General features: G+C 40.2%; 1 protein-coding gene across 1 annotated transcript in view; it reads right to left on the reverse strand.

Annotated features, from left to right (window-relative positions):
• Positions 1-5,116: 5,116 nt before the first annotated feature.
• alpk3b (alpha-kinase 3b) overlaps positions 5,117-15,000 on the reverse strand; it is a gene marked incomplete at its 3' end in the record, with an annotated part of 27,147 nt that continues 17,263 nt past the window's right edge. The window contains exons 7-15 of the mRNA XM_080029248.1: positions 14,086-14,703; positions 11,563-11,710; positions 10,409-10,536; positions 9,230-9,265; positions 8,099-8,373; positions 6,854-6,942; positions 5,978-6,192; positions 5,553-5,601; positions 5,117-5,432 (exon numbers count right to left, since the gene is read on the reverse strand). Of these exons, the coding sequence (XP_079885374.1) occupies positions 5,117-5,432; positions 5,553-5,601; positions 5,978-6,192; positions 6,854-6,942; positions 8,099-8,373; positions 9,230-9,265; positions 10,409-10,536; positions 11,563-11,710; positions 14,086-14,703 (1,874 nt within the window). The remainder of the gene's footprint in view (positions 5,433-5,552; positions 5,602-5,977; positions 6,193-6,853; positions 6,943-8,098; positions 8,374-9,229; positions 9,266-10,408; positions 10,537-11,562; positions 11,711-14,085; positions 14,704-15,000) is intronic.

Raw genomic sequence — 15,000 nt, forward strand, 5'->3', positions numbered from 1 at the left:
ACTCACTCACTCACTCACTCACTCACTCACTCACTCACTCACTCACTCACTCACTCACTCACTCTCTCACTCACTCACTCACTCACTCACTCACTCACTCACTCACTCACTCACTCACTCAATTCAATGAGCTTTATTGGCATGACTATTGTTGCAAACAGTATTGCCAAAGCATTACAGATAATACAAATAATAACAAAAGAGAACAGTTGGAACAATATGTATATATAACAATTTCTATCACTCACTCACTCCCTCTCGCTCTCTCTCTCTCTCTCTCTCACTCACTCACTCACTCACTCACTCACTCACTCACTCACTCACTCACTCACTCACTCACTCACTCACTCACTCACTCACTCACTCACTCACTCAGTGCGGTTACATGGCACAACTAGATTGGATTATCACATATATCGAATTATTTATTATACTATCTATGAGCCTATCACGCGCAGGCACACAAGCACAGAACGAGAAGTCCGATATGCGATGTCCGATCCCTGTATACATGCAGAGAGAAAGCCGACAATGAACGGATTATCTAGGTGTTCTTATCCGACTTCTCTTGTCCGTTATTGTGCCGATTTGTGTCTGAAGTAGATCGGATAAAGGTGTTTACATGCAGGTTAAAAGTCCTGTTGAGGTCTTATTCGTTTAGTTATCCGATTATGAGTCTGCATGTAAACGCACTCACTGACTGTTGGGGTGGTTTGCTACACCAACACTTTACTGCACAACATGTAAGAGCTTGTGCCACATAAAACCTTTGAATGAATTCTTGAATGATTTGAAGAAGGAGCTGTTGTTAAAGTGGGTCAGTCAGTCTGAGGTTACATCACCTCATTCAGCACATTCTGAACATCACACACACACACACACACACACACACACACACACACACACACACCGCGGGTCAAACTCACACTGCCCATTCTAACTCTGTGTTTCATTCTTAGCCAGTGGACAGAATTTTTTTTCCTTGAAATTCACTAGTCAGGCTGCTTTACCTGCTGAGGAGATACACACACACACACACACACACACACACACACACACACACACACACACACACACACACACACACACACACACACACACACACACACACACACACACACACACACACACACACCACAGTATCTCCAAAACGTGCAAAAAGTGTGTCATCAAGTCTTTTATTTTGAATTATTATTTTTTTTTACAGCCAGCTGCACTGAAGCTGGTGCAGTGCAACGTAGAAGAGCAACGTAAACATGACAGGTTAACAAAATAAAAGCACAGCACCGACAGATAGCCACTGTACAAAAGTGTCACGTGAAGCTACATTACATTTGGCTTAAAATTTTCCTGAAACAAAAAAATAAAATACAATTAAAAAGTGCATTCCCAACCTTTACAAACGTGCCATGCAACCATTTTGGCAGCTGTAAAGCCATGTCATGTGATGTACTTCACTGTATTATATTATATACGTACAATGGTGACTATACAAACTATACATGTTTGTGCTTTTACGTTGAAAAATAATCCCACGCATAGACGACGTAATAAAATACCACATCAATTCAACATGTTTTTATAACCTGCAGATTTACTCAATATTAATAATGTTTATTAAAGGAATACTTCACCCATATGGAACCAGCGTTCTATCATTATAAAATAACTATTATAATATAATGAATGAGGTTTTTCTTTCCTCAGTCTTCCCTCAGTCTTCCCTTGGCCCAGCTGTCCTGTTAATCCTGACCCTTACTGTGATGTCACAGTAAGGAAAGTGTAGGGTTAGACAGTGAGACCATAAAACACTCTTTCTGCCTTTTCTCAGGCTAGGATGATCCGATTTAATTTTTTTTTGCACATTTATACTACATAGGATCTCCGAGTTCAATACACCTTCATATTCCAACCGGTGAAGTAGGCCTTTAAGGACTCAGATGGTCCACTCACATCCAACATACACACACACACACACACACACACACACACACACACACACACACACACACATAGAACACATTAAAATACATTACTCAATAGAATACTGTACTAAAATAGGTGCAAGCTATCATGCCAATGCTTTGGAAGCCTGGATGTGAACCTATAGCCCGTCATAGGGTTGGTTAAGGCTATAATAATGATGCTGTTTTCTGATACAAAGACAGTGACCTGAGATTGGGATTCGTAATGTATCAAGTTATATTCCAATATATTGTTTTGTTCAATAGTGTGATCGTTCGTTTTGAGATCGTTTTCTTATTGATTTCACGTTCAGATTTTTTAATTATTTCCTTAAAGGGGCAGTGTGTAATATGACATCATCAAGAAAGTTCTACAAAGTTCTAGAATGCAACGCTCCCTGGGTAACCCCAACCCTTTAGAATAATAACAGAAGCTACAGTGGCCTTCAAGGACAAGAACAATTCTACATTTTAAACAATGCACCTGATGACATTCCAAAAACATGGATTCCTCCATAAGACTTACCCGCTCAATGTACAAATTGTAATATTAATATTTGTAATTCTCCGCTCAGGAGGATAATTCAGATTATTGGCAGAGGTGATTTTACACCAATGAGGACATGTTTATGAATGAGGATATTGATTTTAGCTAATAAATTACTTAAAATGTTACACAGTGTCCCTTTAAAACTCAAAGCCAAGCAACTCAAATGGCAAGATCGGAAAAAAAACCCTCCATAAATTTTTGATTTGATTTGATTTGATAGAGATGTATTTCGAACATGTAAAAGAAAACTGAAATTATCATACAGAGAATAATGATGTGTGTGTGTGTGTGTGTGTGTGTGTGTGTGTGTGTGTGTCAGAGAGAGGAAGACTTGACCTCTGAGGACAGCTGGGGAGCACAGACACACACACACACACACACAGACAGACAGACACACAGACACACAAGCAAGCACAGACACAGACACACACACAGTCTCTCTCTCACACACAAACACACAAACAAACACAGACAGACAGACAGACAGACAGACAGACAGACAGACAGACAGACAGACACGCACACACACACACACTCTCTCTCTCTCTCTCTCTCTCTCTCTCTCTCTCTCTATGTGTGTGCATAATGAGATACATGAATGACAAATACTTGATAATTGTAACAACATGTTCGTAAAGGAGTGGGAAGAAGTTTACATTAATCCCACCCCTTCTCCGTAACTAATTTTAATTAAGCGTCCTGAGTCATAATTATTATTATTTTTGACCTGCGTAGTACATGGATTGATATTAATAATCTTTATTAAGGACTCAGATGGTCCACTCACATCCAACATACACACACACAAAAAAATACTAGAATATAGATAGAATACTAACCCAGGAAAGCTACTATACTTTGATGACTGTAGTGTATGTTCGAAAATAACTTTTTTGAGGGTGAAAATCTGAGTGAAGGGGGCGCCCTTAGCTCAGTTGGTAGGGCGTCTCCCCCCCCCCCCATGGGCCTCGGCCAGCAGCGGACCCGGGTTCGATTCCAGCCCGCGGTCGTTCTCTGCATGTCACTCCCCTCTCTGCCCCATTTCAACTCTGTCTCTACTCTATCAATAAAGCATACAAATGACAAAAAAAATATCTTTGAAAAAAAAAAAATGTGAGGGAAAATTTCAGAATCTGAACGTGAAATCAATGTAAAATGCGTTCAAATTGAAATCCTACATTTTTGAAAAAATAAAAATATATGAAAAAAAAACTCCAAGTATCTGTGACAAACCCAGGAAAACTTCTAAAATGGTAAATGGACTTGACTTATAAAGCGCCTTCTAGCTGATTTTCTCAGCCCCAAAGTGCTTTACATATCTTACCACATTCACCCATTCATACACACACTCATACACCGATGGCAGTAGCTGCCATGCAAGGCGCTCTCTGAACCATCGGGAGCAATTTGGGGTTCAGTGTCTCTTTGCCCAGGGACACTTGGACATGTGGCGGGCAGACGGGGGATCGAACCTCCGACCCTGCACTCCAGAGGCAATCTCCCTACCCACTTCGCCACTGCCGCCCACACTACTTTGCCAAATGTATGAAAACGACAGATAATCACCACGACAACGTGTTAAGGCATCAATCCACAACAAGTGATGTATGGCAAAGGAATGGTGGCTAACATGAAAAGGATTACATCATCACGGTTAAGTTGTTTCCTTTATGTTCTTAAAGGAATACTTCACCCGTACGGAACCGGCGTTCTATCATTATAAAATCTCTATTATAATATAATGAATGAGGTTTTTCTTCCCTCAGTCTTCCCTTGGCCCAGCTGTCCTGTTAATCCTAACCCTACATTTTACCATGTGTGATGTCACGCATGGTAAAATGTAGGGTAAGACAGTGAAACCATAAAACACTCTTTCTGCCTTTTTCTCAGGCTAGGATGAACCGATTTCTAAAATGTTTGCACATTTATACTACATAGGATCTCAAGAGTTCAATACACCTTCATATTCCCACCGGTGAAGTAGGTCTTTTAACATGTTTTCGCGTTTAGAAAACTTCTGAATACACTGCAACATGCACATGGTTCCACAAACAGGGATAGTATGCATGTCAGGCTAGTATTTGGCAGTTAATATTTGTAGTAGATAGCCCTAAGATAAACATACATATTTACCAGAGAGGGTGAGGTGCTTTTTTGAGCCTTTTTTTGAAATTTTCGTTACTGCCCCTAAAAGATTATGTTCACGCTACTGGTGTGACGTCACCATTTCACCGGTTTTGCTAGTTTAAACGGCAACACTAGAGTTGCGTATTCAAGAGATTTCACTCTGGAACCCCAGTATTCGAAAGCTTTTCTGTCTAGACCCTCAATATGCCATTATAATGAAAACGAATGTCCAAAAAACGTAAAAAAAAATACTTTTACGTATTATGTTGAAAATGTTCATCTCTTCCCTGCATGTCTCGGGATTGGATTGTTATTCTTGTCTTAAAAACAGACATGTCTTCCACACTGTCTTCAAGCTTCTCTTGGTCAATTTCACTGATACACACACGACAGGGAACCATTTATAGTTCTTAATCGCGTCTAAAAACTCATTCGAGACCTTCCCCTTCAAGGCTTATTACACACGTTAACCCCTCTATTCCATCTTAACAGCTTGAGGAGCATCAGCAGCTTTCTGTGTAGTCGGTGTGCTCCTTCCGTCTTGCTCAGTTTTTCGCGGCATTCTCGGACTGGCGGCATTTTTGCGTCCGGTTTGCGGGCTAGAAGAACCGGACGTGGTTTTGCGTTGTAGTAGGGGACTCCTGGAGCTCTTAGATTTGGTAGGAGTCGATAAAGAGTCCATGAGTTTGAGAGAGCGAAGACTTAGCAGGCCACAGAAATAGTTACACTGATGTTGAGTGACGAAATACTCGAATACTTTGGGATTTCCTTCGATGTTTAGACCCTGATGCCTGTAGAAAATAACACACAATGATACAAAATGTTAATGTGCATTTAAATTACATGTAAAATGATGTGGTTTTAGGGGTAGATTTTGAAGAGAAAGCACAATAAATGATGAATATACGAACCCGGTATTTTTGACTGAAATTCCAATCCCGGTGAGTTTTGTGTCGATACCTGCAAAATGACAACAATAATTAATACATATTTTTTTGAAAAAATCTACAATTTGAAATATCTTTAGTTTTAAACATAACAGCTGTTACATATACACTCAACAAAAATATAAACACAACACTTTTGTTTTTGCTCCCATTTTTCATGAGATGGACTTAAAGATCTAAAATTCATTCCAGATACACAATATTACCATTTCTCTCAAACATTGTTCACAAATCTGTCTAAATGTGTGATAGTGAGCACTTCTGCTTTGCTGAGATAATCCATCCCACCTCACAGGTGTGCCACATCAAGATGCTGATCCGGTTCTCAAGAATCACTGATAAATATTATTGTTAATAAAAAATTAAACAAAATTAGCCCGTAGCCTCACCCTCTATGCGAGTGAACAGTAGATTTCCGCTGGTCCATTGGTAGATCCAGTGTTGTAGCGCGCAGCATTTCTGCTCCACCACAGAGCTGGTTCTGGTGATGATTCTACTTTTGTAAAGCACTGAATACTGCTGATACATCCCAGTCAGTTCAGACTCCACCGAGGCGTAGGGGACCGTGTTAGCCGGACGGTACATCAAGTACACTGGAACCACCCTGGAAGAAAGATTGGCAGGGTGTAAGTTTTTTTTTTTTACCTTTATTTATACAGGTAAATCCCATTGAGACTCTTTTGCAAGGGAGACCTGTTTTCCTTTCCCATGTTACCATTCACACACCGATTGCAGGCTAACTATCGACATTCACACGAGGCAAGGTGGGTGAAGTGTCTTGCCCAAGCACACAACAACCCTGACACAGGTGGCAGGGCGGGGATCGAACCTCCAACCCTTTGATCATCGGCCGACCCGCTCTACCAACTGAGCCACAGTCGCCCAATTGAATTTTGATTCAGCCTCACTCCACCTGTAACTGTTTTGGTTATAGGCTATGTTCTGCTTCACCCATTTGATCTGAATGTTTTAATAGTTGTTGTCTCTTTGTCAGCTTGTTGTATATTTACAACAAGCTGTATATTTTTATACTGAGACACAGTCACCCCAAACCTTAAAAGGTGCTTAATAAATAATACTGATGTAAATGTCAATTCAGGCGTTTTTTTTTTTTTTTTTTTTTTAAATAATTCAAAACATTTCAGCTATTATGCACTAAATTAAATGTACTTATGGATATTATAATTACTTTCTACAAAATCTGCTAGGAAATAAATAAAACCCAAAATTCTACACACTGCAGCTTTAAAAGCGAATGTACTCACTCCAGAGTGGGACCAAAGTTCTCTATCACTCTGGACTCTGCAGAGAAGATCTTGCAGTATTCACGAGCCAACATCTGCATCTTACACTCCTGCAAAACAGTGAAGAAATACAAGCTCAACCACAACCAATAGATCTATTTAAAGGGGAAGTAAGAGATATTTTGTTGTTAATTCACTCTATGTTCATACAGCCATCACTTAAACAGTATGCACAGTTCATAACATCCGATGGAAAAGAGGGCTTAAAAACCTACTTCGGTGGGAATATGAAGGTGTATTGAACTCTGAGATCCTATGTAGTATAAATGCGCAAACATTTTAGAAATCGGTTCATCCTAGCCTGAGAAAAAGGCAGAAAGAGTGTTTTTACGGCCTCACTGTCTAACCCTCCATTTTGCCATGCGTGACATCACACATGGTAAAATGTAGGGTTAGGATTAACAGGACAGCTGGGCCAAGGGAAGACTGAGGGAAGACTGAGGGAAGAAAAACCTAATTCATTATATTATAATAGCGATTTTATTGATAGAACGCCGGTTCCATATTATATGGGTAAAGTTTTCCTTTAAGTGTAATAAGCGTTCTCCAGAATCAATTAAATACATTTAATAAATATAAATTTGGACAGAAAAAGTGTTAAGCAGACACACGTTAACCTCTCTTATCACCCACCTGTCTGATTTACCTGTATAAATAAAAGGTACACATATTAAAGGTGATGTAAGCGGTTTATTTATGTTAATATAAGTGTAAAATCGCACTTTATTCATACAGTGATCACTTACATAATGTGCGCGTTTCATAAAGCCGATCTCTCTGTCAGCTGCTTTGCATGTAATCGGCATATAAACTTATTGGAGGATCCCGAAATTTTTATCCAATCAGAAGAGAGAACGCTACAAACCGACACCCGTCTCACTCATATATAGTATATACACTCCATGGTCTCACTGCCGGTGCACGCCAGAGCAACAGATGGGTGAATGTTTATGCGCTTACAATGGCGGAGCAGGTAAAAATCCTTCCCAATGTCTGTTTTGATGGTTTTATCATGTTTTATCACGCTTATGGATCTGAGATGATGCTAGATAACTCGCTGATTGAAGACCGCAGTGCATTAATGTGGTGACGTATAGGGACGAGCGAGGGGACCGCTATCACTGCAGTAACTGACAGGAAGTTAGCTAAAAGAACCATTCCGCTTACAGCACCTTTAACATAAATCAAACCTCTCTTCTCACCCACCTGTCTCATAACGTCCATATTTCTGTCTACGAGCGATGCGTCTCCTTTCCCTCCGTATGCGACTGGGTTCCTTGTTTTAATGACACACGTCTGTCCCGACTCAAACAGCGGCTCCAGACCATAGATGACTTTAGCTCTCCACGCCTTGTGGGCACAGCCGTCTCCTATACGGGACTCCTGCACCATCACACGGCCAAATAACTTGTTCCCCCAAACGCCAGAATCACCCACTCCTTTACTGAATATCAACGGGGTCACTTCAATCTCCTCTCCAACTGAAAAGAAAGAGAGAGAGTTAAGGAAAGGAAGTTAGAAAAGGGTTTAATGTTTGGAATAAATGCAGGAAAAAAAGTGATTTAAAAGACCCTGTAACTGTAAACCCAAAGCCACCAATACAAATGTAATCTAACGATGTAATGTGTGGATATCTATCTGTCTGTCTGTCTGTCTGTCCGTCCGTCCGTCCGTCCGTCCGTCCGTCCGTCCGTCCGTCCGTCCGTCCGTCCGTCCGTCCGTCTATCTATCTATCTATCTATCTATCTATCTATCTATCTATCTATCTATCTATCTATCTATCTATCTATCTATCTATCTATCTATCTATCTATCTATCTATCTATCCATCTATCCATCCATCCATCTATTTAAAAAAACATTTATGAACAATTACTTTCAATCAGATCTTTGTAAAAGCTTATTGAGACACCCAACTTTGATCTATATTGATTTTCAATATTTCAGACCAGGTTTACAAAGACTTTAAAGGGACACTGTGTAACATTTTAAGTAATGTATTAGCTAAAATCAATATCCTCATTCATAAATATGTCCTCATTGGTGTAAAATCACCTCTGACAATAATCTGAATTATCCTCCTGAGCGGAGAATTACGAATATTAATATTACATTTTGTACATTGAGCAGGCAGGTCTTATGGAGGCATCCATGTTGGTTGGAATGTCATCAGGTGCATTGTTTAAAATGTAGAATTGTTCTTGTCCTTGAAGGCCACTGTAGCTTCTGTTATCATTCTGAAGGGTTGGGTTTACCCAGGGAGCGTTGCATTCTAGAACTTTCTAGATGATGTCATATTACACACTGCACATTTAAGAAAATAAAATCTCATCTTACCACTGAGGTCTTCACGTATGCACATTCCAGCCACAACTGCAACAGAGAGAGAGAGAGAATGAGAATTGTTGTGGATCAGTATAATACAATGGAAAATTTTGAATATTTAAAGGTGTAGTCAGTGATTCTGGAGAACGCTTGTATCTTCTACATGATCTGCTACCTCCGTCCTGTGTGTGGGTCAAAGAAAAAAAATCCAATGTTCATACGCAGCCTAGGCTCTGTAAACGGGCATGTAGCTAGCTAAGGTGTGCCATCTTTGTTTTCATTTACACTTAGGTTGCGTTCCGAATCGCATACTTTCTACTATATAGTATGGTAGAAAAAAGATTTAGGATGTCCCGATTCTTGTGGCCAGATTTAGGATGGTTAGAAGTATACCCGGATGTCCTACTTCATGCGGCCAAGATTGTTAGTGTTGAAAAGTGCATCCTATTTGGGCGATTCTGACCCACAATCCAGTGCGCACGTGAAGTGACGTAACATCGACGAAGCCTCCATATGAAAACAAACGGGGATGCGACGGATATAAAAGCAAGAGGCAAGATCAAGGCGCAATGTTATGATGAAATAAGAGAGAAAAGTATGTCCCAATAGTATGCCTACTGCATCCTAACTAGAATAGAAAAAAGAAAGAGTATGCGATTCGGAACGCAACCACTTTTTACATACACATTTACAGAGCATAGGCTGTGTATTAACCCCGGATTTTTTTTTCCAGTTCACACACAGTACAGACAGGTAGTGGATCATGAGGAGATATTCACTGATTTTGACAAAAAGTGATTTTGACAACAAGCGTTCTCCAGAATCACTGACTCCACCTTTAAAATTAACTAATATAACTAAAGTGGACATGTGGGAAGTAATAAACAGTGTCTGTATTATCATTATAACTTTGGTAATGTTTATATAAACGCTTACCACACCATATTCGCTCATCTGAGTCTCTGGAAACCTTCAAGTCCACTCTTAAAACTCACCTTTTTTCACAGGCTTTTACGTCTTAATGAATTGTTTTGTGTCATTGCTGTAAGTGTTTTTTTAATGTGTGCTGATGTATTTTAATTTATGTATTTTATGTAAAGCACTTTGGTGAATTTAGGTTCTTATAAGGTGCTATATAAATAAAAGTGACCTTGACCTTTAATGTCTCATGTAAGGTAAAGCCATATTTACTTTCTGAGCTGAGCAGAAAGTCAGTTGAGTCCGTCCCGTATTCGTTGGTGATGGAACATCCGTAAACACCGGCGTCTTTATACGTCGCCTGGACGATCGCAAGGTTCACCTGAGTTTCATCCCCCGCACTGAGAAACAAAGACATAGGAAATGATACAGTATGCTGCCAAAAATAGATGTTAAATTACATCTATATGCTATTTTTCTTCTTAAAGGTGCAGTGTGTAATATGACATCATTAAGAAAGTTCTACAAAGTTCTAGAATGCAACGCTCCCTGGGTAACCCCACCCCTTTAGAATAATAACAGAAGCTACAGTGGCCTTCAAGGACAATAACAATTCTAAATTTTAAACAATGCACCTGATGACATTCCAACTATGACACTTTCAAGATGGCGGCACTAGGCCTTGGTCCAAAATATGCAGAAATATGGACATATATGAGACCCTTTCTAAGGAAAAAAATAATAATTCAAAAAAAAAATTCAGCTATTATGCACTAAATTAAATGTACTCATGGATATTATAATTACTTTCTACAAAATCTGCTAGGAAATAAAACCCAAAATTCTACACACTGCAGGTTTAAAAAACTTTATTTAAAAAAATAAAGGCGTTTAAAAACGGTAGATGGATTCGGAATGTAAAATAAAGTCAAATTCCACAAAAAAAGTAAAATAAAAATTTATTGCGGAGAAATTAAATAATTATACATTTTTTGATTAGAAATAGCAAATGTTAAATGATCCTGACCATGTAGTTTAAAATAATCAGAATTAAGTTTTTTTAAATCAATTTTGTTTTCTTAATTTTTCTTTTGTATTGCTTTGGCAATTTCAACAGTTGTTTTCCATGACGATAATTGAATTTAATTGAATTATGAGATAGATGGATAGACAGACAGACAGACAGACAGACATACAGACAGACAGACATACAGACAGATAAATAGACAGAAAGACAGAAAGACAGACAGATAAATAGACAGAAAGACAGACAGACAGACAGACAGACAGACAGACAGACAGACAGACAGACAGACAGATAAATAGACAGACAGACAAACAGACAGACAGACAGACAGACAGACAGACAGATAAATAGACAGACAGACAGACAGACAGACAGACAGACAGACAGATAGATAGCTTACTTTCTCTTTATCTGAGCGATCCCTTCTTCATTCTTGAACCATTGTATCGTTGAGTCACTGAGAACGTTGAAGAACTGACACCAGAGCTTCAGATGTCCAGAAGAGTCGGAGAACGATTCACCTCGAATCTTACGGATAACCTGAGGAGCTGGAGAGGAAAACAACAGACAGACAGACAGACGCGCACACACACACACACACACACACACACAGACAGACAGACAGACGGACGGACGGACGGACAGACAGACAGACAGACAGACAGACATACAGAAGGATAGACAGACAGACAGACAGACAGACACACACACACACACACAGTATATGACACATTTTGTATTCCACTTTTAACATTTAATTGACCTCAATTGCTGGCAGTTCCATTTCTATAATAGCATTTCCTCCAAATTGAACGGTTATTGAACTTGTGTCATCAATATTTGTTTTTTTATTAAGTTATCATGTACTACTGTATTGTGTGTGTGTGTGTCTGTGTCTGTGTGTGTGTGTGTGTGTGTGTGTGTCTGTGTGTGTGTGTGCGCACGTGCGTATGTGTCTGTCTGTGTGTGTGTGTGTGTGTGTGCGTGCGCGTGCGTGTGTAACATGCAGGTAACTCTTGATCTTGGCTTCACTAGAGGCAGTTGGCCAGCGGACTGCACTGACCTTGATATGGAAAAACTTCTCTGGAGCGAAAACCATTAAATGATTTATAGACGAACGATAAATAATACTAGAATAGAAGATAGAACAATGGAACAGGGATTTATGGCCTGTTTGTTAGTACGTGTGTGAACGGAAAGTTTATACAATCAAACTTCACACACTGCCAAAAGTCAGATTAGAACTCTTCACATGTTGCATAATGTGCTGGGTCAGAATAAATGCTCCATTAATAGTAGGCTACTGTTCATACTGGGACGATAGTGTCAATCAACAATGCACTGCAGTGGTTTTAGTATGAAGGCTGACATGTTTAAGTGTGGTTAGATGTGTGCTTTTTAGTTTTTCACTACTAGGTGTGAAACAGGACACATTTTAGATTTTGAACTTTTAATGGAATCTTTTGCAAATTAAAATGTTTTGCCTTGCAAGATTAGCCTGGCTCCGCCCGCCCGCCTACTTCCGGCCAAATTTTATTTTCCCTTCAGTAGTCAGTCTGGGTGTACAGCCCATTTCCCAGTTTTGCCGGAGATTCGACAGCCGGTCCAATCAGCGAACAGAGCGAGTGGCTGAGAACAATGACGTCGAAGTCGCGCTCCAGTTTCAGTTGCCAGAAGCCGGCTCATGACACACGTGACGACCAAACGTTATGCGATTGGTTGGCTAATCCAGAGTGGCACTGGGCAGATTCAATAGTTTTAAACTTTAACAGACACCCGCCTCCATGAGTGAACGTTTGCCAATTACAGCACTGCCAGACCTTCTGTACAAATGAAATGAAGTACGATGGTCTGGTAGCACCAGGCTATTGCAAGATAGCAGTTTGCACTATTATCTGCAGAAGTGTCGTTTGGAAACTGCCACAAGGGGGTGCCAAAAAAGGACCGTTTCTTACATGCTACAACATATCTTATCTTATCTTATCTTCTTATCTATAAAGCAAGAAACGTCTGTCTGTGTGTGTGTCTGTGTGTCTGTGGCTCGCATATCTCTCTGAGTTTTAGTCAGATCGGCATGAGCTTCCGGATATTGCTTAAACGCAGCACGAAGGTGTGCATCCTTCATCCTTCATCCTTCATTTTGAAGCCAAATGTACTGTCTAATATGTTTCTTTGTTTACCTGCTTCCTACGGGCACTGCACTAGTTCTAATAATTTCTATTAAAGGTAGAGTCAGTGATTCTAGAGAAAGCATGTTGTCAAAATCACTTTTTGTCAGCTCGCACACACAGTACAGACAGGTAGTGGATCATGAGGAGATATTCACTGATTTAGACTAGAAGGGATTTTTACAGCAAGCATTTTCCAGAATCACTCAGTGCGTTTCCATGCAGACTCATAATCGGATAACTAAACGAATAAGACCTCAACAGGACTTTTAAACTGCATGTAAACACCTTTATCCGATCTACTTCGGACACAAATCGGCACAATAACGGACAAGAGAAGTCGGATAAGAACACCTAGATAATTCGTTCATTGTCGGCTTTCTCTCTGCATGTATACAGGGATCGGATATCGCATATCGGACTTCTCGTTCTGTGCTTGTGTGCCTGCGCGTGATACACCATGGGTTATTGACGGAAGGGAACCGGACGTGGCTTTAAAACCACTTGTTGAAAGCATGGTTGAAAGGGCTACAGCGCCACCTAGCATAGTGGAGACAGCCATGCATCGGACATTTATCCGATTTCTGAAAGGCCATGTATACTCAGACAAGTGACACGGTCCGTTCGAGTGTCTTGTTCGATATATTTGATAATCCAATCTAGTTGTGCCATGGAAACACACTGACTGACTCCACCTTCAAGGTCTTCAAGCAACATCTTTAAACAATAGGTTTTCAACACTCACACTACTTTACCTTTGAATGGGTCGTGCTTGTCCTTCTCAGCCGGCTTGGGTTCAGGTTTGGGGCTGTGTGTCTCTTCAACGGGCTGTTTCTGTGTCTGCGTATCTGGAACCACTTTCCTCCTGTTTACTAGTGGAGACCGCTTTTCTGTCGGAGAAGGACTTTCAACGGGCGTTTGAAGCGATTGCGATCGTCTTGACAAATTCGGGGACGTTCCCAAGCTCACGGGACTGGTAGGAAGCTTGTTATTGCTTGGTGTAGGTGTAGGGGTAGGGACCTCCTTTTTCTGAGTATCAACCATTGGAATCACTTCTAAAATCTCTTCGGTTTTGGCTTTAGATATCTGGATTTTGCGTCGTGCTCCCAATGCTAATTCTTGCGGAGTGGCCGAGGGAATTAGCGGACTGGCCTCTTGTGTAGAATTTGATGTGCTATCTTCCTCCACCATAGCGCTGTCCTGTTGGATAACTTGAAGACCGCTCTCTTCATTTTTAGCGGGAGGGTTTGGAACACTTTCCGTAGAACCCTCTAAGTTTTTGGCATTGGGAACTTCCATTTTAGATCGATCTTGAAGTGTTGTGGAGTTATTTTCAGCTATCTCCTTGTCAGTTTTCCTGTCCAATTTAATACCTGGAGTTGAATTGTGCGTCAATCCAATGCCTTTGCCTTGAACAGGTGCATCTTTGGCATGTTCCAAATCAGTAATACTTGACTTTTGATTTTGACTACTGGCTTTAACGGCTGCCGAGGTTCCGGATAAGTTAGTAATCGACCCATTCGTCAGTCCTTCCCTAGAATTCGAAGGCGAAAAATTTTGCTTGGCATTTTCACTTCCAGAATCATTCGAAGGACCCAAATTTGACGCTTTATTGTCCTTGCAAACATCTATAACTTCTTGATTATATATTTTGGCATTGCCTTGAAGCG

This window comes from Ammodytes marinus, assembly GCF_949987685.1.
Source record: "Ammodytes marinus genome assembly, chromosome: 1".
In the NCBI taxonomy this organism is placed as follows: Eukaryota; Metazoa; Chordata; class Actinopteri; order Uranoscopiformes; family Ammodytidae; genus Ammodytes; species Ammodytes marinus.